Source organism: Delphinus delphis, chromosome 14 (assembly GCF_949987515.2).
Source record: "Delphinus delphis chromosome 14, mDelDel1.2, whole genome shotgun sequence".
Classification (NCBI taxonomy): domain Eukaryota; kingdom Metazoa; phylum Chordata; class Mammalia; order Artiodactyla; family Delphinidae; genus Delphinus; species Delphinus delphis.
The window spans coordinates 10,261,888-10,287,325 of record NC_082696.1 but is presented as its reverse complement, the minus strand read 5'-3'; the positions used below and the strand labels follow the sequence as shown (position 1 = coordinate 10,287,325).

At 38.2% G+C, this 25,438-nt stretch overlaps 1 protein-coding gene across 8 annotated transcripts in view; it reads left to right on the top strand.

Annotated features, from left to right (window-relative positions):
- The window catches only part of ARID1B (AT-rich interaction domain 1B), a 413,915-nt gene that overhangs the window by 225,460 nt on the left and 163,017 nt on the right, over positions 1-25,438 (top strand). For 5 of the 8 annotated variants that reach the window (XM_060029729.1, XM_060029726.1, XM_060029724.1 and 2 more), the window contains exon 5: positions 18,866-18,907. The exons of the other annotated variants lie outside the window; for them this stretch is intronic. In XM_060029729.1, the coding sequence (XP_059885712.1) occupies positions 18,866-18,907 (42 nt within the window). The remainder of the gene's footprint in view (positions 1-18,865; positions 18,908-25,438) is intronic. 8 annotated transcript variants of the gene reach the window in all.

Below are 25,438 nucleotides of genomic sequence, written 5' to 3'. Positions count from 1 at the left end.
CCCTGGCATGATAGTAAAATTGTAGGAAATGCCCTACTGTCCTTATTGTGCCAGTCACAGCATTACCCCCGTCCTACCACTGCATACGTCCCACCCCTCAGAAAGAAAGGCAGATTACGACAGGATTCCTGCATCTTCATTGCCCTTAAACACAGCAAAAATGATCTCAGACTGATCCAAGCCTCTTGATAGAGCTGTAAGAGACATTCACTGGAGACTTCTCACAGATGGAAACACTTCTGCAGTTTGGTATAGGGAAGGGTCACTAGAAATGGTTTCTTCATTTCTGTCTCTCAGAAGACATTTGACTAATTTATATACTTGAGCACTTGGCTGCTGTTTTTACATTATTAGAAACATTTCAGTGTTAATCTTTATAGATCCTCCTTGAATGTTTTGTCCTGTGTTTCCATATCAGTAAAGGAATCACTGATACGCTTTATGCAGTGATGTCTTTAGTTTAAAAAAAGAAGTCCACCTCAGTATAAATTTAAACTACATCATCCAATCCCAAATAGTTTTGTTGTTATTTTTCCAAGATTATTAGACCTATCCAGTATGGCTGTTGAGCCCTTGAACTGGGGCTAGTCCAAAATGATATGTGCCGCAACTGTAAATTATGCATCAGGTTTTGAAGACAATATAAAAAAGGTAAAATATCTCACGTATTTTTATATTGAGCGTATGTTGAAATGATAATATTTTGGATTTATTGAGTCAGACAAAATATATTATTAAATTACTTTCACCATTTTTCTCTTCTTAATGTGGCTCCTCAGAAACTTTAAATTACGTATGTGGTTGCGTTATATTTCTACTGGACAGTGTGACTCTAGACTAATCTACACCAAATACAACCTCCACCCCACCCCACCCCTGCGCATACCCCAAAGGAATTGCTCCGGCTTGTGGATTTGTTAGTGATTGATTGCTCTTGTTTCTACTGTCACTGCCCAGTGTGGAAGCCTATGGTAGTCTAACAACAATTCTGGTGATTTTTAAAACCATGTTCGTTGATTACAGAGAATTTTGCAAAGGGCAAATTGGGGAAATAATTTACATTTATTGAGCTACTGAAAAATAATACTTGCAACCAGAAAAACCGTCTATTGGGGACCACAGGAAGTTGTTTTTTGTTTGTTTGGGCTGTAATTTCTATAACTATTGGATTTTATAAAGTATGTTTTTACTTTCTTTTTTGTTCCAAAAGGGATTTAGTCAATTTTATAAAGTAAGTAATTGGTTAGCACCATTTTAGGAATCCATCAGTAGAAAGATGGTATTTATTTTAGGAATTTCTCATGCTAGCCGAAACTCCAGTAAAATAAAAATTTCCTCTAGGTGATTGCTTCTTACTCCTTTTTTGGTCTCTCTCCTGAAACCAGACCTCATTCATCTGGAAACAAAACTCTATCAGTCTGACAGAGGACAATCCATAGGTAAAGAGCACCTCACCTTCTCAGATTATGCTTTGAAACTGAAGTAAACTGAAAGTAAACATAGCCCCAGCTCCTTCTGTGTGGTGCAAATGTCTATAGCCTAAACTTGTAAAATGGAAACTTCCTTTTTTTAGTAGGGAAAAAATGGTCAAAAATAAGCTGTAAATTTTAAAAATGACCCCTTTTTATGATGGTAAAGAAAACTGTCTACTTCCTGGACATACTTACCCCAATACAGTTATTTAATGATTGCCTGTCTGCATATGAGAAAGAGAACCTTCAGGTCTCAACCTTACTCCTGTTTACTAATCTGAGGATTTGTATAGCTAGAGTATGAGAATGTCTGATTTCTAGCTTTTATCCCTCTTTTTAAGTTTTTGCTTAATTTAGTGCCTAAATGTGTGTAGCACACTTCCTAGGAGTTTTACGGGTAGCACACTTTCTAGGGGTTTTATGGGTAGTAGAACATACATAGGTACACAATGGATGGACCTTGCCTTCAGAGATCTAGAGGAAAATAGACTTGTATGATTACGTATAAAATTATATAAATCCAATCCAGTACTGTACAAAGTGCAGTAATTCTAATGAAGGGGATCAATAAGGTCTTATTGGAAGAAAGCATGGCGATTTCAAAAGGGCAAAATTATAGGGAAGGTAAAGGGCTCAGTATGAATACAGGCCTGGAAAAAAAAAAATATGGTAGGTTCAGCACGCAAGTTACCAAAGGTGATTAAAGGAACGAGTACAGGGAGATGAAACTGAATGGCAGATAAGAAACAGACTACCCAGGGCCCTTATCCCAAGGTAAGGAGTCTAGACCCAATTCTCTTGATATTCTGAAGGGTTTTGAGCAGAGGGACATAATTCAAATCTATGTTTGCTGAAGACAACACTGGGGCACTGTGCAAGGTGATGGGTGGGAAAGAGCCTGGTGTCAAGGAAACCAGTTTCACAGTATTCTAGGTTTTAAAGGGAGAGATGAGGCACTCAACTAAGGCAGTGGTAACAGGAATAGAGGCTAGGATGGATTTGAAAATCCGGATGTGGGGAGTGATTGGATGATGATCAAAGCGAACTTTTAGTCAGGTGCTATTTAATTCTCATAAGAACTATCTGCTGTCATTATTATACTCACTTTACACAGGAGGAAGCTGAGGCACAGAGACGCTGAGAAACATGCCTAAAGATACAAACCCAGTGCTTGGAGGAATTAAAATCAGTCCCGGGTAGTCTTGCCTGAGTCCAAACTCTTAATTTCTATTTCTCCCTGGTTGTGGAGGAAAAAGCAACTCTGAAATCCTAACATTTCTACCCTATGGCTGTTACACTTCCATCAGCGGAGGGAGGAACTTGTCTTTTACATGTCGATGCCCATGAAGGTTCTGTTTAGGCTGCTCTGTTCTCATCTTATTCTGCATGCTTTTCTATATATAATAAGCTCAGTCATCTGCTCCCATGAACTCAGCTATCATCTAATTGCCCATGACTTCAAGTTCTTTAGTCTTCAGTGCAGGTACCCTGACCTGTACTTCCTGCTGCCAGCTGGCTGGCTCTCTCCTCCCGGGGTGTACCACAAGCATGTGAAAATAAACAGCGCCAAACCAGACTCATTAGTCGCTAGTTAATGACATAGCCTTGCTATCATTCAGCCCAGCAAGTTGAAAACTGGGGTGTCATGTTGACTACCGTCACACATAACCATCATATCTCATTAGAACTCTCTGAAAATCTCATTATGTCCCTTTAAGCATTTTTTTCCTGCCTTTTCCTTCTGATGTGCGTGCAGGCAAGCAGAAATACGTATATACATAAATACCTTCCTACCTACCAACCAACTGACATAATTTGGAAAACTAAAAAGCAGCCAAAGACCAAAAAGTAGCTGTGAAAGGGGGGACAGGAGGAGAGAGAAATTTCAGGAAGAAGGGAATAGTGCATGTATAACTAAGGAAATGTCAACTATTTATGGTTTTAAAAAACCTTGAAATAAAATTGAAAACCATTTAGCAAAGTGTTTTAGGAAAATGAATAATATTCAGAAAATAAATGGAATGAATATAAATGTTTTGAACATTCCCTCTTTGATGAGAAATTTACCTAAAATGGGTTTGAATAGTTCTCTGTATTCTTGTCTTTTATCCTTGTAGATAGCAGTGTTTTATATGTTACTCTTTTACACCCTGCTAAAAGTTCAGCACTTCATAAGGGATATAATTTAAAGTTAAAAAATAAAACGTTCATGGGCACATCTTTTTTATTGGTAAAATGTTGTTATAACCATGTAATTGTAAATTGAGACCTAAAAAATATGGAATCCAAAATAAATTTAATGAGCATCATCTTTTTTTTATTACCCCAAACTTTAAAATTTGAATAAGGGCTTATAAGTGCTTTAAGTCTTAGCTATGTGCCACCATGCGTGTTTTTCTGTTACTGTTTCTAGGTAGGGTTAAATGAGAAATGGTTTCATATAAACAACAATGAAATCTAATTTTAGCCATTTCTCTTACTCAAATTGAAATTCATAATCCTACACAGTAGGGATTTAAAACTATTTAAACAGTTTCCTCAAAATTAATCTTGTTCCTCTAATTTTGTTTTCTTTTTTCCTCAAACCATTGTTACCTCCCGCCACATAACTCTTGTTTATAGCTCAAGACTTTTCTTCCCACTAATGGTATGTGAGTTTATGCTGTATATATTTTCCTTTAATGATCTACGTGATTCCTTTATTTTCTTCCAAAAAGAAATAATACGGCATTTGTGGCTATAAATTATACATAACCTTAATGAGTGACAGAATGCTGCTTACTTGCAGAATTTGATAATTAAATCACATATACATTCGGAAAACTAAAACTTTAAACATTGGCCCTCAAAGGCAAGGATGTTACGGCTGATGTTTTAGACGCGGCGACCACTGGCAACCGCTGAGCGGGAGCCGCTTCCTGCGGGAGCCGCTTCCTGCGGGAGCCGCTTCCTGCGCGGCCCTTGCTCCAGCCCGCTCCCGCCGCGGCGCTCCCGGCTCCGGCCCTAGTGTGCCTCCGCCTGCTGCTCCTCCTGCCTTGCCTGTCGGCTTCAGAGTTCATCATTCACCACTCTAATAATCTACCTCTTTTTATTCATTGCCAGAGACTGGCTTTGGAGAGTATCAGATACTTGAAGCAACGAGGACCCCTTTCTAGCCACTAGCCCCAGTATTACTGTTTTCATTTTTCTGTGCGTTAAAAATTAACAACTCTGCGTTTGTTTCTTTCGCTTTCATAACCAAGATACGTTGAACAGTTGACACATCTAGAGGTTTGCTTCGGCCATCAATTAGGGGGGAAAAAAAACAAAAACAAACGTTTAGGAAGAAAGTAAAAAGGAATCCGAAAGGGTGGCGAGGTGGGGGCGGGGGAGATGAGTGATTTAAGCCAGTTCAGAAATTCCCTTGGTGCCTGGAGCCCCAGGAACCCCGAGTCTCCGCTCCGAGGCGCTGCGGCGGAGCCGGTGAGGGAGCGGGCAGGGCTGCTGGGGCGATGGGGCGAGGTTGTGCAACAAAGCTCTCGGAGGCGAGCTCCCAGCAGGCACCGCGCCCCGCCCAACACTCCAGGTTTCCCGGCAGGCAGCCTTCGCCCCGCCCTCCCCGCCACCCCTCCCCCGCACGTAGCCTGTGAGCCTGTGTGTTGGGCGGGGGCGGGGGCGGAGTGGGGGGTGTCTTCCAGCTTGACTAGCCAGGGCCCCTGCCTCTGTGGCCATGTTGCCCGGGACTGCACGGCCCCGGGTCCTTTCTTGGGGGGCGCTGGGAGGGGGAGCCCGTGGCGCCTCCTGTGGAGCTTTCTGCAAGCCGGAAAATTGGCACCTAGGCAGGAGGTGCCTAGTGCCCTGTCCAACGTAGTTCTGTAAAGTTTCTGCTGACACAGCTTAACATTTAAACGAAACGCACCGGCCGGACTGACGCAGGCAGAAGAGCGTTTTTTCTGTGCCAGTTCTAGCCACAGTTCCACACGAAATTGCTTCCTTTCCTCCCTAACCTCCTCTTCCTCCTCCAGTTCGGCTTGCCAAAATCGGTGTGCTTTAATTTTTCCCCTACTTTGGCGCGTCTCTCTTCACTCTTCCCTCCCCCGCCCCAAAAGGAACACCACCACCCAACTTCCAGGACTGGATGAGTTGCAGCTCGTTTTGCATGATTAAAACGCGTGTCTGATGGTGGAAAAGCACTGAAGGCGCTGAGGAGGAAGGTCCGAGCACTGCCCAGGCCTCTAAACGCAGGGTGGGGCCGGTGTTCAAAACCCACTTGACAAAAACAGGGCGGGGCTGGCAGGCGAGGGGCGGGGTCAGAGCTCGGAGCCCAGGCTGCTGAACGTTGGGCGGGGCCCGTGCCAGAGGACAGCCGCGGGGTGGAGCCTGAAGCCCAGGCCTATGAGAACTCAGCTGGGCCGGAGGATGAGGGGCGGGGCGGCCGCCGCCGTTGGCTGCTCCGCTGCTGCCCGGAGTCAGGCTGACCCAGGCTGGGGCTGCTTAGACTGCGCTTGGTTTCCATTTGTGTAATAACGGCTATCTGGGGCCAAGTACATGCTCGTCCACCTTTGGCGGGAAAACCAACTCAGCATTTATTTAAAAGCCGGGAGAGGGGTGGGGGAGGGATGGACTGGGAGTTTGGGGTTAGTGGATGCAGCCTATTATGTATAGAATGGATAAGCAACAAGGTCCTGCTGTAGGGCGCAAGGAGCTATATTCAATATTCTGAGATAAACCATAATGGAAAACGATATAAAAAAGAATGTATATATGTGTGTAACTGAGTCACTTTGCTGTATAGCAGAAATTAACATAACTTTGTAAATCAAATATAAGTCAATAAAATTTTTTTTAAAGCTGAGGAAACTCTTGACATATATATACTAACATGTATAGAATAGATAATAAAAACCTGCTGTATAAAAAATAAATAAAATCAAATTCAAAACAGAAAAGAAAAAGCTGAGAAGACTCTAAGCTTGTAAAGTTTTATCTCCTGCCTGTGTTTTCCTGCTCATAGGCTTTTTGGAATATTCCCTTTCTGCTGTTTAGCCTTTCTCTGTTGTGAAGACTTAGGGATCATTCAGTGTTCTCATTGGTCACCTTCTCTAGGAGTCTTAAGTAGAATGTTGCAATTTAGACATCTTTGACGTTTTCAAGTAAGCTAAACGACACATAAAACTATAGTACAATAGATTAATTAAGATATGCATTTAATCCAACTAGTAGTAATCAACTGTGGCCAACTGGTTTTAAATTTTTTTATTCTACTCCATGGACTATGTAATTTCTAAAGTTTATTTACTTTGATACTGTTTACATAAGTAGCTTACTATGTGGTATGTTTCTTCTATCTTAGTCAAGTCAGCTTAATCTTGGAATTCTGGAAACTTGATGATCTATTATGGGAATGTCGTTTTGAGATAGTTTATCAATACTGATGTAGAGGCAGAATCTAGGAAATGTGTCGTGAAGAATATAAGAGAAACGACCTTGAATAGGAGTTCTGAATATTAACATTCTTCTATTTGCTTTTATGGGTTATAATGTTATTATGTTTATTGTGGCAGATGAATATACACAGTATTTTCACTTGTGATGTGTATGCAAACAAGAGATTTTGTAGAAAATAATAGATTCTAGCAGGGACGTTCCTAACCTTGATCATAGTTGCTTGCGTAGGACACTTGCCAGTTCCCTTTTAAATTAAATCAAATCAAATATTATTTGAGTGTTTTGCTAAAAGGGGAGGGTCATGTACCAGTTTATGGTATTGTACACCTCTTCACATTTTAGTGAGTATGAAGAGCAAATGCAGTGTTAGCATAAGCCTTCATTGGTGATCATCAGTGGGCCAAGATAGCAGCTCTTTTTAGATTTTGAGCTACCGTCTTGTGTAATAGTGGTTAAGTTGGTTCTGGTAAGTGAGTTTTGGGTTGACAAGCTTTTTAACTCTCTAGCTTTCTGAGTACTGAATTAATGGAAAGGCTTAATTTTCTGTGTATCTCAGAAATGATATATAATTGCAAAAGAAAACAAACTTTTCACAGAAGTTGATGGAATTTGAGAAAAGTATAACATAAATTGAATAAAAAACAATTTCACCTCTTTCACATCCTCCCAGCACCATATTCCATGGTTACATGAATACCCCCAATCCCATTGGTGAAAAGACATCTGAAATTATAGGTACATCAAACTTTATTTAGGAGTCAGTATTCTCTTGTTGATCATAAAGTCTTAGATTCAGAAACCCTAACCCAAATAAGTGTCAGCACAAAAGACATACCTATTTTGAATAGTCATTTATGCCATTTATGCCCACTGTCTCCAGGAGCCGTTTCTGTTTGCTCCAAGCATTTGCCTGGTTTACAGCAAATTGTGAAATTATACTTTGCCTACCTAATAGTCCTAGTGACTATGCGATTCCTACACTCCCCCAGGTTTTTCAGAGGGAGTCTTGAAGTAAATAATAGATTTCAGTGAGATTTCAATCAAATGTCTGATTTGGGGCTTCCCTGGTGGCGCAGTGGTTGAGAGTCCGCCTGCCAATGCGGGGGACGCGGGTTCGTGCCCCGGTCTGGGAGGATCCCACATGCCATGCGGAGCGGCTGGGCCCGTGAGCCATGGCCGCTGAGCCTGCGCGTCCGGAGCCTGTGCTCCGCAATGGGAGAGGCCACAGCAGTGAGAGGCCCGCGTACCGCAAAAAAAAAAAAAAAAAAAAAAAGTCTGATTTGACTAATCTTGCAATTAGGTAATAGATAAGGCTAAGATATACACATATGAACATGCATACACCTGCATCTATATATGTTAACAGGCTTTAGCTATCTCAGGTTATTTTTACTTTTGGCTTTTACCCATTCCCCCATTTTGTAAAATAAGTGAATTTGTATTAATTATAATTGGTAACAACTCTCCCTTTTAAAAAATAAAATAAAATGTGGCATTGAGCTCACATTTTGTGAGTAGGTTTATCTCCCTGTGCAGAGTTGTCACTGAGCTTGAGAGCTTCTTTCTGGAAGAAAAATTTGTCTTACAGCATTTTACTTCAACAGTACTAAACCACTGCTTTGTGGAACCTTGGTTCTGTAGCCCTTCCACCATGAACATGATGATAATGCAGTGTAACTGTTTCAGCACCTGAGGCAGCTTTCATTCCAAACACTGTTTTTCTTCCTGTTAATAAAATCAAGATTTGAATCAAGGCTTTTCTTCCTGTGCTTAATATCAGTAGCTGGGATTTCCCATGTCTAGACCAGAGTTTCTAACCTTGGTACCATTGACAGTTTGGGGCCTGATAAGTCATTGTTGTAAAAAGGCTACTCTGTGCTTTGTAGTACCCACAAGATACCAGGAGCAAACCCCAGCCTAACCCCCAACTGTGATGACTAAAAATGTCACTAGACATTGTCATACATCCCCTGACTTATTGGAGGGGGGAGGGGCACAAAAATTTTCCTGGTTGAGAATCACTGGTCTAGACAAAAATTAAATCCATTGGAGATCCTTGGCCAAAATTGTTTATAAACTCTTGGTGAAACATGACATGAATGTTACTGCCAAGTAACTAGTTTTTTTAAATTTTATTTTAAGTTTGGTTGTACATTTTTAATTTCAGAAAACTCATTTTTGCTTAAAAAGCTGTAAAGAGGGACTTCCCTGGTGGCGCAGTGGTTAAGAATCCGCCTGCCAATGCAGGGGACGCGGGTTCGATTCCTGGTCCGGGGAGATCCCACATGCCGCGGAGCAACTAAGCCCGTGCGCCACAACTACTGAGCCTGCGCTCTAGAGCCCGCAAGCCACAACTACTGAGCCCGCACGCCTAGAGCCCATGCTCCACAACAAGGGAAGCCACCACAATGAGAAGCCCGCTCACCTCAACAAAGAATAGCCCCCGCTCACTGCAACTAGAGAAAGCCCATGGGCAGCAACGAAGACCCAATGTAGCCAAAAATAAATTAAAAAAAAAAAAAAGCTGTAAAGACTTTGTATGAGTCTACTTAATATAACAGTGTTGAAAGGGCCTACTGAGAGTAAATATTTCATACGTTAAAAACCAAGTTTTAAAACCCTGAGACTGTATTTCAAGCTTTTTGCTACTTTATATGTAGAAAATAGTTTCACGGTATAAGCTCAGTAACTCTGAATTTTCTCATACATCTCTTAGAGTTATTACGGCTGGATTACCAAATAAATGTAAATATGTGGTCCTTTAACAGGTTTTTTTTTTAAGATTTGAATTTTAAAAACTGAACTTCAAAATTTCTGAGCTATAGCTTATGAAGAGGTAAGTGTCATACTTCATATCTGAAGGTTGTATTGTATTTTCTTGTCTGAACTTGTACATACTACTTTAACTTTAGTGTTGGCTGTAGTTTTGATTTTTAAGTTGATTTTGCTGGTTTTCATGTTGAAATTCAATTTTATGCACAATTTTATGTGTATTAAATATCAAAGATTTTCATTAGACACGATCCCTTTTTAGTTTCAATAAAGACCCTAAAGTTGTTTTCTACCTTACCAAAAAATTTCAGAAACCTTAAATCCCCCCTCCCAGAAGAAAAATCTAGCGATTCCCAAATCATTCAGAAATCTCTAGAAATTATCGTCTGAAAATTTCAGTCCTATGATCTAGAACACGTTATCAAAAAAGAAAAAAGGCACACTCTACAATAAAAATCAAAGGCATTTTGAGGATGACAAACTGGAATATTATTTTACTTTAGTTCTTGTCTGTGTATTTGGAAATGTTAATATTCGCTGAGTACCGTGGATTACTGTTTTGTGAAATGCAAAACTCAATGATATGCGAAGAATAGTATTCCAGTAGAACCTTAGAACCTTTTTAATAGAACTTTCTCATCACCCCGTTTCCTTTGCCCCTTTGTAGTCAGCTCCTCCCTCCACAGCCAGCTCCTAGCAACCACTGATCTGTTGTCTTTCCTGACAGTTTTGCCTTTTCTGGAATGTCTTAGAAATGGAATCATACAGTCAGTAGCCTTTTGAGTCTGGCTTTAGCTTCTTTTACTTAGCACAATACATTTGAGATGCATTCGTGTTGTTGCTTATATCAGTAATCAATTCCTTTTTTATTGGTGAGTAGTTTTCTGCTGTATGGATGTAGTCCATTGTTGTGTGTCTCCGTTCACCAATTGATAGACATTTGGATTGTTTGCAGTTTTTGACAATTTTGAGTAAAGCCTCTATAAACATTTTCATACAGGTTTTCAGGTGAACATGTTTTCATTTCTCTTGAGTAAGTACATAGAAGTGAGATGTCTGGACCATGTGGTAAGGCTACTTTTATTTTATTATCTTGTCACAGTAGATTACTTGAAAAAAATCAGCTCTCGTGTTCGAATCCCATGTTTTTAAACAAATTACTCATATTTTCTTTTGCCATATGGTACTGCTGTCTGTGGTGGAACCAGAGGGTTCCTCCTTGATAATTCACTCTTCAGGGGAGCGCTAATCATCCATCAGCACTGTCTCAGAAAGTGGCTCTATCATTCCAGGTCAAGGTGTGCCCCTTGACATGAAGTAGCGGCGTGAGGGTCACTAACAAGTGTGGTGCCTTCCTTCTCCTTTGGGTCAGTCTTTGTTCCGAAGAGGTGCCTTTTCAGGTTTCTGTTAGTTGTTTCCAGTCTGACCGGAGCCTCATGTGTCCCCAGGCATCCAGCTCTTCAGTGAGCAGATGAAGGTTTGTAATTATCTCCCTGACATTTTTCTGTACTGAAATGCCCATGTCCTGAATTACCAGTATTTTTCGAGTGTTCACACCTAGAGATTCTTTAGAGACAAGGCCTGTATGACCCTTTATTATAGAAGATTAATATTGAACAATTTTGAACTCAAAAAGGTATTAAAATAAACTCAGTAGCAAAGCTTTTTCACACAACTAATACCCATTTTTGAAGGCTTCCTCTTTTTCTTGTACAGTTTTTTTTAGACAACATGCTTATTTTGGAGAGAGGAAGACTGGGCAGACTGGAATAGTGGTGTGCCATCAGTTAGTTGCCTTGAAAACTTTAATATATTTACATTAGGTGGAGCATGTTTTAAAATCTTGTTAGATCTACAGCTGTGTCAAATTGTGGTTTATAAACGTGTATTCATATTTTCATTGTGTTACAGTCCTCAACACATTCATTCATACCTACTCATTTATTTGTTCAACAATTATTTATTGGTCTCCTACTCCATGTCAGGCACTTTTCTAGGTAAGAAACACACAACAGTGAATGACACTTGCAAGGTCCCTACTCTTGTGAAGTTTACATTTTAGTAAAGGGATAAGTAAGCAAATTTCAGGTGGTAATACCAGAAAGGTAGAGGGGCTCTTTGAGGAGGCGACCCTTAAACTGAGGTGTGAGTGATTTGAAGGGACCAGTAAATAGAAAGATCTGGTAGCAGAGTGTTCCAGGAGGAGAGGACAGCAAGTGCAAAGGCTATGAGGTAAGAGAGGGCCATGTGATGCATCATTTTGACAGTCTGGCCCGGGTATTTTTCCTGGTTTCTGCCGGGCTCATTCTCCCGTCTTCAGTTAGCGATGCTGATCTGCTAAATGGCTCCGCTCCTTGAAGTTGACGGGCTCTTGGCTAGGATGATGTGGTAACGGAACCATACGTCTCTTATCCTCCAGCAAACTAGTATGCCCTCGTTCACATGGTGGCTGGTTGACTTTCAAGAATATGGTTAAAAGGGTGCATTGCCTCTTGAGTCTTAGACTTGGAGGTGGTACACTATGCTTCCTCTTGCTGCATTCCGTTGATCCAGGCAAATCATATGTCCAGCCCAGATTAAAGGGTTAGAGAAACAGACTCCACCTGCAGAGTGGGGCTATTTTTGCATGCTGTTCTATACTCAAGGTCTGTCTTCTCTGAGCCATATCATGAGTTTGTGATTGCTTTGTGAATCTTAAGTGAAGGTATCCTCACCCAGTTAGAGAACATAATTAGAAAGAGGAGTGTGACCACAATGCTCACAACCTTTGTTTTAAATTTAACAGCCCAGGTTATGAAGATACAGCTAACATTCTAGTATAGAAGATGATGTGAGCATAACACTTGCAGTGAAAAGTGTAATTATAACATATCCATTGTTTGTCTTGAAATTGTATTACACTATATTAAGTATAACAGAAATGGTGTTTGGTGTATAGATAATAATACTTATTAATATTTATCCGTTCCCTATATAGGTACAAGTTTTTAGTTAATTTTAAATACATTCAGAGAATGGATGTTCTACTCAGAGCACTTAATAGTAGAAGGCATCACTGTGTGTTCTATTACCAGCTAACCAAACACCTAGCAGTTTCTGCAAGCTGTGTCCTTGAGCTCTCATGTGGCCCGTACATGCTGAGAGGAAGAATGAGGAGAATAATAAGTAAGAGAAGAATGCTGCCAGGGTTTTACATGTTTTTTTTTAAGTGTTCGTTTTTTAAATGGATTACAAAAAAGTAAATAATAATGATAGTAGTGGTAATAATAAACAATAGTAATATTAAAAAGATGAAACAAGCTCCTTGCTTGCTAAAATTAAAACTTTGCAACCCAAGGTGAGCTGTCTGTGTGCTTATGTGAGAGGGAGAGGGAGAGGAAGAGAGGTGGAGGATGGAGAGCTTTTCTTCCTACAGACTACATTTCATAAATCCTGTGACATGGTTTTGGAGAACAATTTATTTATTAACGTCTGCTTCTCCTTAATGTATAATAGGTAAAAGTATGCATAATCGTTGTAGTTGGTGTATTGGTCTTTTCGGACCAACCAAAAAAGAGACACAGCAATCTTTGTAAGTAGAATAGTATCTTTAACCCTTGAACATCAATCTAGGCAAAAATCATTTTTTCTAAAAGCATTGAATGCTTAGTAATTTACTTGTGGACAAATATTGTGATTGCAGATTCCATCAGATTCTTCTCCTCCTCTCACTCCCATCTGCCTTTGGGTTGAACACCTCACAGATAGTTTTGCTTTTCCCATCCCTACCTGGAATTGGAGGCAAACTTGGTATCATTTTAATGTTTTATTATGGTGAAGGTATGGTATGTATGATCACTGGAGAAAATAATGGATCATTCTGCATCACAGTTATTCAAATGGAAAATTAAAACTGCGTGTCCTCCTCCCCTTGTTATTTCAAAATAAATTATAGATGGATCAAATATTTAAATGTAAAAAATAAGAAGTGAAACGTACTAAAAGAAAACATGAATGAATATTATAAAATCCAGGAGTGGGCAAGACAATTTCCAGCGTGGCACATATTCTAGAAGGCATGGAGGGAACAAATGGATAGATTTGATTATTTATAATGTCAACTTTCTGTTTTTAATCCAACTTTAAAATTTTAACATGTCAAAAGCATTTCCCTAATTTATAAAATATTTCTTGAAAAGTTGAGTTTTTCATGGTTATGCAATGGTCAATCATATATAATACTTTGTTTAACCAGTCCCTATTTTTATACTTTTTTCTAATTTGTCATCATTTCAAATAATGATGTAGTATTCACACTTAATGTATAAACACTTGATCACAAATCAGATCACAAAGATTTCTCTAGCAAATAGATTGCTGGGTAAATGGGTATGAATATGTTTGAGGCTATTGATGTATAATGGAAAACTGTTTTCTGGGAGGGCTGTTCTTATTTACATACCCATCACAAGTGTTGAAGGGTCTGGTTGTACACACAAGCGCTGACTACTATACTTTTAAGCTTTGCCAACTTGCAAGATAAGACTTTTACTTACATTTCTATGATTATTATTGACATTGAACAATTTATAATGTTATCATTGGCTTATTTTGTTAACTAATTACTTTTAATTGAACAAGAAAAACACATGCGTTGGTGAAAAAATTCTTACATTGTGAGACAAAATACAATGAAAAATAAGTCTCTCCCTTGAGGCAATCACTGATGTATTTCTTACATATCTTTACAAAATAGTCTAAGTGTATCAATCATATTAATCGACTCCCACTTTTATTTTTAACACAGATGTTAGCTTACTATGTACACTATTCTGATTCTTTTCACTTCATGCGATATCGTAGAAATTTTTCCTTATCTACACAGATAGACACACTTCCTTTTTAACAGTATTATAATATTCTACTGCTTAGCTGTATGAGAACTTATTAAACACCCCCTTGTTGATGGACATTTTGTTGGTGGTGGTTTTCAGCTTTTTAGTGTTGCAAACAACTCTAGTAAACAACTTTGTAAATCTTTATTTTTGCACTTGAATATCAGTGGAATTGTTGGGTTTACACCTAATCGCATGTGTATACATTTTGGTGGATACTGCCAAATTGCATTTTATTCCAATATATGTTCTTATCAGTGCAAGGCCATGATTTGAGTGATTTCCCACATCTTTGTCGATATTATAATTATCTAAGTTTTTAATCTTTGGTAATCCATGGTGAGAAAAATAGAATAATGTTGGAAGTTTTGACTTGCATTCTTTTAATTATGAGTAAGAATCTGTGCACATAATTATAAATCATCATTATTGTTACTTTATTTCTTTCTGTGACAGTGTGATCCCGATTTTAGAATCTTTATTAAAATGGGACATAGTTTTGTCAATTGTTTTTTACATATATGTTTTTATTCTTTTTCAAATTCTTTTCCCATTTAGGTTATTACAGAATACTGAGCAGAGTTCCCTGTGCTCTACAGCAGGTCCTTGTTGGTTCTCTGTTTTAAATATGGCAGTGTGTACATGAAAATGCTACTGAATATTTGTGTTTTCTGCTTTAGAGATGAAAGTAAAAAAGGCTTTGAAAGTGATTCAAGAAAGGGGAAGGTACAACCACTGTTACTTCCAAATTCATGAATTCACATTTTCCCAATTTTCTTAATAGAATGATTGGAAATTAAAGTGTTTTATTTTAATTTTGGCAGAGGGAGGGCTTGTTAGGGTAATTGGGAGAGAGAGAAGCCAATTGAAGGTTTTTTGCTTGATTAGAATGAAAGAACTGTGAATGGTGTAGCTGCTTCTGAACTTGGCGCATTGAATTTCCACAGTGGTTTTAGAAATTCTCTACAAATGGAATCCTTTTAGGCATGTGAAGTGTTGATTGTAGCATCATTTGAAAGAAGCATGGTTTAACGGCAAGGGCAGGACTTATCCTGGACTTAGGAAGTCTCTGCTTTGTTAGCCCACACAAATCCCTTCACACCTTATACCTCAGGACCCCTTGACAGGTTCTCTCTCCCAGTGATGTCAGGTATGCTTCTCATCAGTATATTCAGAGTCATCTTTGGCATTTGTTACAGCATCTGTGTGGAGAAGGAGAACATTGGGTATCATGTCCTAATTTTAATTTAGATAAACCTGTGACCTTTTTTCTGGATGATTTTATAATATTGCTAGTTTTAAATCTCCCTAAACTGAAGATTAAAAAGAAAAATGACACCATGAGTAATCTCGCCTATTCATTTCTGGATTGAATTTATTTTTTAAATGAATGTTTAAATACATTGTACCCAATTAATAATAATTTAGTGAAACTCGCCACTTTTTATCTCATACAGCACTGAGCACATGTCTTACATGTAGTAAATATCCAGAAAGTCTTTGTTAATGAGTCAAGTGAATGCAGACTGTCAGCACTTTATCCTCCCGCTACATTATTAAATCTTTACACTTAGAATGTACTGATTTTTTCCAGTTGTAAATTCTTGTTTTAACTTAAAATTGAGACTACATCATAGTAGTCTCAATTTGCTGATGATGGTTGTCTAATAACTAAAATCCCATCAGATAAGCACAAATCTACTTCTAGCTTATTTATAGGAATTATAGATGTTGGGCTTATGAAATAGAAAATCCTTATCCTCCTTCTGTTTTCAAAAGATTCAAATTTATGATAAAAGAACAAAAAAGCTTAGCTGGTTTCTGTTGCTAGTTAAGTTTAATGACTACCACCTGAAAATCATGTGTGACAGTTGAAATACTCCCTTACTCCCACTAGAGGGGGATTCCTTCCAACTTAGGTAAAAATGCTATTAGATACAACATGAAAACTTCTGTGTGACATTGATCTTTCTTTTTTATTAAATTGAAGTTAATCTCATGTTTTAAAAATCAGCTGTCCTTCTGTAGGTATTGCAATTAAAATCTTACAGGAATAGAAATTATAAAGGATACTGAACTAGACTGCACATGTATTTAAACCATAGTGCTTTTGAACAAACCGTAAATTTTTAAAAGTTGCTTTAATTAAACTGGTTAATACTTGGGAATCTCAAAACATCACTTGGAGCCCTCCTGGAGATAAAATCTAGGGTAGAAGATGAGGCTGACCTTTTGAGATCCACCTCCTTACTCCAGTCCCCAAAGTCTGTCTTCGTCTCTGTCTGCTGACATACCACATGGAGAGTTCCTAAATTTCACTTGAAAGTTTTGGTTTGCTATCATCTCAAGTTGTCCAATATATTAAAGCCATATCTTTAAATAGATTTCTATTTGCCATTGAATTTTCTTACTACTTTGACTTTTCGTACTGTGTTAAGCAAATGCAGAACTCACTCTGGAGATGATCTTTGCAGATTTAAACATACAATATGTTCTCAAAACAATTCTATACATACTCAAATATCATATCAAGGGTGAGTGTGCCTAACACTGAGGTATGCAGATATGAAGTATGTGTATAATTCAAGAGTAAATGTCATATTGTGTTTATAGTAGCTGAGATTTGGTGACTTTGTTGCTTGTGCTTTTCCTTAACTAAAGTTTCCAATGTCGATTAGAAGTTTTAATGTAAAAATATTTGAGGCTAGTAACCTAGTGTTGTGAAAGGCAGGACTTAGGAAATTCAAACATATGTAAATTGCAAATAACTGAGTTCTTTTTCTTTTTCCTTAAAGACTATAAGAAGATCTTGTTTCTAAGTCTAACAATTAGCTTTGGAAATCTAAGTGTAAACACAAATGCTGTCAGTGAGTCTTATAATGATCTTGTGCTGTAGTTATCCAACATTTCAGTCTTTAGCCTAAAATCACATTTGGTATCAGCAACATATGGTTTTCATCAGAACTAGGCTGCTCGTCTTCTCAATATCATTCATGCGTTTCTCTTGCTTTGTGCACCAACCTCTGTCAGGTACCAGGCGGTGGGTGAGCGTCACTTTCAGTAGAGCAGTTGGAGAGTGCAATTTGTTTCCTCATTTCTTCTGTGACCCCTTTACTTTCATACTGGATGACAGTCTTATTGCAGTGATCTTCCTTTCAGTATTTTCTCCCCCCCAAGGGAAAAATCCAGTGTTTTTTTATAGCAAGATACATTGGATAGCCTGTATGTTTTCTACTTAAGTGTCTACCACAAATGCCTGACTTTAAGGTGTTTAAAACTAACAGTGAGAGAATTCCCTGGTGGTCCAGTGATTGGGACTTTGCCTTCCAATGCAGGGGGTGCAGGTTCGATCCCTGGTCAGGGAGCTGGGTTCCCGCATGCCTAGAAGCCAAGAAGCCAAGATGTGGAGCGGAGGCAACATTGTAACAAATTCAATAGAGACTTAGAAAATGGTCCGCATTAAAAAAAAAACAGAAACAAAAAGCCCCACTAACAGCGAAGCCAGGTAGTCTGATGTTACTGCCCCACCTCCACTGTCTTCCCCAGACACTTAAAAAAATATTCCTATTTGTTCTGTTGCTTTCTTTCCTTGCTCTTTTCCATCATATACTGGTACTTTGTAGTAGTCAAACTTGAACGCTTTATACACCAGACTGAATAATTAGGTTTAAAAAACAGTAATTATCAATACACGTCTTGTTCCACACAGCTTTTAAAATTCATGTTAATGAGCTCTGTCTTCTAATGCATAAGACTGACAGGCAATTTTGAAGTTTTGCCATCATTTCACAACTTGTTGCTTAGACTCTGCCTGCCTCTTCCTGAGTATTGCTTTCAGGAAGTCTTGCTCTGCAGCATTCCCGAGATTCAGGACTACCCACTCTGATGTGAACGAGACAAGAAATTACTAGCAGCTTTACAAGCATGATGAAATTGCTTTATGGAGCATAACTTTCCCCTCACTGACAGTAAAAGTTCAAAAAGTATGCGCGACATCTTGTGATCTAAGTGAGAAGCATGATTCTCCTAACTTCCCAGATCATTTTGAGGAACTTCTACCACCACTTCAACATGATAGCAAATATATTAATTTGATAGGTGCTCACCCTGTTATAAAACTGGAAGCCAGGGCAGTGACCTGGATTTATACCCACTCATGAAGAGACGCACAGATCTCTCTTTCTTGACACCTGACATAAGTTGAACACCAGCTTTCTCAAAATTCTCAGTTCTGGGCCATGCCTGTGCTCTGGTGTCTGCGGTTAGACTCAAAGAAGGCTTTTGATAGTGCCTGAATTATTTTTTTCCTTATGATTTCAGGTTGAAGTCTTGACTTCGGAGGATACTGCCTTTGGACTCAAGGTGTGTAGTCTGATGTAGCTTGTTGTGTAGGTTTCATCAGCTCCTCTAAGTGGATTGGAAGGCTCTACAGAGAGGACTTGTGTTTTTTTAATCAAATGGAGAGGTCCTAAAATCTTCCAAAGTTTCAGATTTCCCTGTTACTGGGATTAAGATCAGATTATGGTAGTATTTTCTTTTCCTTCTTTCTTTGTCGTGGAGAATATGAGAAATAGTATAGGGGACCAGGAGTTGTATTTAGTAGTAAATGACTTTTAAATTTGAATTAGCCATGGAATAGAATTTACTGAAATTCCCACGCCCCCAGGTTGGGGGCTGTGAAATTCAACCACTGAATGGTATCAGAATGCCGTGTTTAGTTCATAATTCTAACTTCATTCATTCATTTATTTCTTATCCCTGCTTCAAATATTTATTGGACCCTTATGTTCCAATCACAACTAGATTAGATCTCAGCTCCTGCCCTTGAGCTACTCAGTCAGTTTGTAGGTACAGGCCTATAGACAGGTAAATTATCCTGTGGTGTGGTTGTCCCCATGCTGAGTTATGCCAAGGATGTGGAGTGTGGTGGAGCTGAGTGGGAAGGCGTTCTCGGAGGTTGATCCCTGGGCAGAGCTTGAGGGCTTGGCTTGTATTTAGGCAAGAGAGGACAGGAGAGATGAGAGCTGTTTTCAGGTCAGAGGAGATCCATGAAAAAACTCAGAGGGAACGAAAAGTAGTTAAATTCTGCCTCTGTGGCAAGCTCTAGGGTTGAAAAGGTTAAAGATTTGAATTTTATCCTACAGAAAATGCGTAACTATTACAAGATTTAAAGTCAAGTAGTGGTTAGATCTGCAACCTAGGTAGATGATTTGGGCCACTTTGTGGAGGATGGGTTTGCCAGAGACCAGTGAAGGGGTTGACTAGGTCAGGTGAAAAGATGATGTGGGCCAGAGCTGGCATAGTGGAAGAGGAAAGAGATCCTTAAGAAGTAAGTCTGCAGGACCTGAAGATCACAGATACGCAGGGTAAGGAAGGCAGAGGAGGTGAGGGTGAGATCAAGGAATAGATTGGCTGCCCTGAAATAAAGAGCACAGACGGAGGAGTCACAGATTTTTAGAATCGTGGTCTTCCAGACCTGTAGTTCTTTTTATTAGATTTACTTGCCTTTTGTACATATTTGCTAGTAATTCTTAAGCCACGTAACTAAACTGGTGAGAAGTACTTACTAGGGGAGCCTGACTTTCCTCTCATGTAGCTGCATAGAAGGACAGCCTAGGCACCATCAATTACTTTGAAAATCACATCTCGGAGGGTAGTTGGTGAAAACTTGAGAGCGTAAGGTACGGGTGCTCTTACCTGACTCCTACTTTTCCTTCTAGATGCGTGGCATTTTGTTAGTACAGTCAAACTAGTTGTGCTGCAAGTACAGGTGGAATGACGTTGTAATACTACCAAAATCAAAACTGTTTAGAGGTTATAAGCTTAGCAAGGTATTACATTATAAATAAATATAAATTAAAAGTAAAAAGACATTAACACTTTATAAATATTTAAATATTTGGTAAACTAACTCAAGTTTTATATCCTTTGTTTTTTTTGCCTCTATATCTACCAAAAATTACTAAAAGAAAACTAATTATAAATAGAGCTAATTCGGTATTTGCAGTATTTAACATATGGTCGTCTTCTGCATTTTTCATTGTTTATTAAATACCCAGCATGCATGCAGAATATTCACTGCATATTTAATAAACCTGTAGGGTCAGTTCTTGTGAACTCATCTCCACAATCCTTCATGCTTATACTGAGTATGCAGCAGGACTGTGGAAGATTATTGTGCCAGCAGCTCTCATGGCTTGCCCCACTGTGTAAAGGCTTTGCATTTGTTTTATGGCTAAACTAGCAGATTGCTTCTGTAGCCTTAAATTCAACTTGTGGGAACACAATTTGAAATTTTTTTCCATGATTGAATGATTTTTAAAGAATTAGATGCTTTTCACTTTTGCATATCTACTCAAAAGTGTTCATACAGGTAACTATTATCTGTAAGTCAGCAAATATATTTTTATCTTGTTTCTTCAAAGGTCTAGGTATTCAGTATTGGTCAGGTTTTTGAACACTTATTTGCAATTGATCTTTTCTCCTGTTTCTATATACACTGGGAAGAATAACTGAAATCTGACTCACTGGTAACACACTAATGGCATCGTCTTGGTGGATGTGGCGTGTGTGTCTATATCCCATATACGTCTCTGATCCTTTTAGTGATCTTTAATGTGCCTTTGATCTTTCTTTACTTTTTCTTTTGAACACTATCTAATTACTCGTTTCTTGTATGCTTCGTTTTCTCCCAAGTCGAACTAAAATCTACAAACTTAATATTTACTTAATGTCTATGAGCATGAATTAGTGGAAAATGACTTAACTGTGTTGGGACCCAGAGGTGCAAACGACCTATTTCTGTTTATGAGTGTGGTGAAACTATAACCCAGGAATACAATTTTGCAGTCATTCAGAACTGTCATGCCTATTGTGGCTGTTTTAACATTAATTTTTTAAAGCTAATCTAATAGGAAGGAAGTATCTGCGCTCTTTCTTCTCCTCCACAAAACCTTAATTTTGCACAAATCCTGACTCATTGTTTTATTAGGCTTATCTCAAAAAAGGTAACTTAGAATTTGAACATTTCAACTGATTTCTAGTGGTTCTGAGTTTTGTAACTTTGGCGGTTGTTTCTATACAGGTCTAGTAAGATGCTTAATTAATTTAAAATTATGTATACTTCTCACAAACAAGAGTTTCAGTGAATAGAAGAGGTGTTTGAAAATAAAAAAATGAGCAAAGATATTTGGAAAGGAAAGTTCTGCAAACTATAAACTGCTGATCTTGACGTCAGCTGTGATCAGGACTTGAATATATTAAAAGTTTATAATTCTATAGAATAATAAATCAGGAATCTCCGAGGCAGCCAACATGGGTTGGTTCTTTTTACAAGAGAAGTACGCCTTCTATGTCATTAATATACTAGGTAAAGCTGGTAGTGATAATGAGACGATAAATCAGCTAATCAAATATATATATAATGATACTGTTAAACATAGAAAAAGGCTAAAAATTGGACTTTGTTGCCTGTGAGTTCTACAAAGAAATTTATAGTAGGGAAGTAAAAAAGAAATGAATGAAATATCTCTGGGTTGTTAAAAAAGAAAAACTATGTAAACATAACTTTTCCATAAATTTCTTAAGAGATCTTAATCAGAATCTAAATAAATCACTTAAAAATTTCATGACCACAAATCTTTTGCCCTCTCATTTGTTGTATATAGCTAAGTCAACAGTTATAAAGAAGCAAGATTTATTTCAGTATTAACTTAAATATCTTTGCTAATCTTAGTTCTGCAGTTACACTCATTGAATTCATTCGGTCATTCTAATGCATTTCATTTAAACAAATACCTGTGGAATAAACGTACATGTTTATTTGTGTGCTGGGAATGCAGTAGTAAGAATAATAAACCCTTGCTTCTGTGGACCTTACATCCTTTTTTTTTTTTAATTTACTTATTTATTTTTGGGGGGGCAGCATTGGGTCTTCATTGCTGCGCGTAGGCTTTCTCTAGTTGCGGCGAGTGGGGACTACTCTTCGTTGAGTTGTGTGGGCTTCTCATTGCGGTGTCTTCTCTTGTTGCCGAGCACAGGCTCCAAGCGCATGGTCAGGCTTCAGTCGTTGTGGCTTGGGGCTCTAGAGCACAAGCTCAGTAGTTGTGGCTCGCGGGCTCTAGAGCACAAGTTCAGTAGTTGTAGCACGTGGGCTCAGTAGTCGTTTCTCGCGGGCTCTAGAGCACAGGCTCAGTAGTTGTGGCGCACGGGCTTAGTTTGCTCCGCAGCATTTGGGATCTTCCCCGGACCAGGGCTGGAACCCATGTCCCCCTGCATTGGCAGCAGGCGGATTCTTAACCACTGCGCCACCAGGGAAGTCCCAGACCTTATATTCTTGACACAACTTTTGGAATGATCTTATTCCAGGCAGGAATTCTAGAAGAGATGCAAATTTATATTCTCCTCTTGTATATAATTTTTTGCTACTCTATGGTATAAATTGCTTTAATTGAATCTATTTGTTGTATTCTACAAAATGGAATAGAATTCCAGTTTGACTTATAAAACTTATAAATGACAAAAGGATTAGTCATCTGTAAACAAAATTTCAAAATAAAAGTGAAATTCATTTTGTCTTTTCAAAAATAAGGTACTTTTAATTGTGGACAACTGTCTAGGTGGAGGATCATATTTGGCAGTGACTTCAGTTACCTTTGGACTTATTCCTTTATTTTGACATCTGGCCATTATGAAAATCATCTGTATTTTCCTCCTTCATATAAAAGTAAAAGTTATGTTGCAGTCTAACTGCTTGTCATAAGGTCTAAGAGGGAAATAGAACACAAAATTGGTAGCGCATCTCTGAATGGGCTCCCTTTACTAAACAACCAAAAAAGTGACCTTGGGGAAAAGCGGGAGGAGGCTCACTTGCTGTTTTTCTTTTCTGATCAGTTCATCTTACAGGAGTCAGGCCTTATTAGTTCTCACTGCATATTCTGGTCATCTAGAACTGTGCTAATAATGGTAGTTACTACCATGTGTGGCTATTTAAATTTACATTAATTCAAATTAAGTTTAAAATTTATTTCTTCAGTTGCGCTAGCTAGCTACATTTCAATAGCTACATGTTGTTAGCAGCTACCATATTGTCATAGTGCATGTACTTGAAGTGCATTTCCAACTTGAAAGGAAGTTCTGTTGGCCAGAGCTGGTCTAGAAAATAAAAGTTCCAAGTGTTCGTAAGACACATTGTAACATAATACATTTCACAATTAGAATAGAAATTTTTTTAATTGATAAAAAATCCTGAGGATTAGAGCAGATTAGTAGAGAACAGAAGGAATTTGCTCTTTTGGTAAAGTAGCATAAAGCAGAGGGGATGTTCTGTTCAGTAAAAATATATATAAAAAATATAATAAAGTTGGCATTTCCCATTGGATTTTGAGAGTAGAAAGGTTTTAAACTGGGTCATGAAGTTAGGCATCCTTCTGGTTCTGACTGTTGTAATGCATCATTAATTCATTGATTTACCTGCGGTTATGCCTGGGGGCTAGGAGTATAGTATTTCAGATTTAGAATGTTTAGCGTCGCGTAATAAGAGATTCTACCTGTTCAAATATCCTTTCTTTATTAATGTAACCACAATATGTTTGTGTTTTTTTTTTTTTCCTTCTTGTGAAGCCATGTTAACTTCAGTTCTTCTAAACTCTTTCCATCTTCTTACCAGGATGTGTTTTCTAGTGAATTTACTTGGCTAACTCTCTAAGAGGGGTGTGAATATAAGTTAGGTGTAAAAGTATATTTAGGGTAACAATGTCATTGAAATGAACCAGCAAACATTTTCTTTTTGAAGTTCATAATCATATCAACTCATATTACTTTTCATAATATAAAGGATTTATTTTTGCATTTACAATTCTTTATTTAATGAAAATCTACTGGAAATCCTTAGAGGAATAAAGGACCAAGCTTATTCTTTACTGTTTCAGCCATTGAATCTAAGTTAAAATGAGAATATATATATATTGGTAAAGCAAAAGAATTTTCTGTTTCTCCGTAGAAGAAAGACTGGAGGAGGAAAAACAAAATCCATAGCAATTCTCAAGTCTGGATTTGGGAACCCATGTTGAGTCCTTCCCTTCTTTTGTTAGAGAATTTCCCAGCCTCTCAGTCTGCCACCTGCTGGTGGTTCAAACACTTACATGTTTGATTTTTAAATAAATCTGCTTTTTTCTTCTTTAGGAAAGATTTGGGGGAAATGTTCTATTTATACTCACCTGAAATATTTTGGTGCAGTTTTACTTGTCATGTTTAATTATATTTTTAAAAGCTATTTTAGCTTCTTTTTCAGCTCTGTCTTTAGAGGATTATGTAAATATAAAATTTAGAAAAGACAGAATATTATGAAGGCCAAAGCATATACCACTAAGAGATAAAGACAGACTTATAAAGGTCTTGAGGTCTTGAGTGCCATGAAAGGGGTTACTTGACAGTTGTTGTCGGGGGCAGGAGGGTCTCCCCTAATTTCTGAATTTGGATGAAATACGGAACAGCAGCCCTTCTCTGCTCTTTTGTAATTAAGACTACTTAAGTGGAAGTGAGCAGACCTAGAGTTTACTTTAAGTCATAGTATAAGATTGGAAAATTGATTCCTTGCTCTCACTAAGGTTCTTTTCAGCCCTAAAATGCCACAGGTCGTCTGTATTCATTAGGTCAAACCTTCAATTCTGTGCTCATTTATTCTTCTTCTGATGTCTCCCTGCGAGTGCTTACTAGTTTAAGCTGTTCTCATTGTGTTGGGGGAAATATAACTATTTTTTGTCCATAAACAAACATTCCCAATGAAATAAAGCCAGGCAAAGATTTTAAAAAGAGAAACAAAGTAGAGGAATTTCATTTTCTGCCATCTTTATCTCCTGTCCTAACTTCCCTTGGAGCCTCCTTGACTAATTC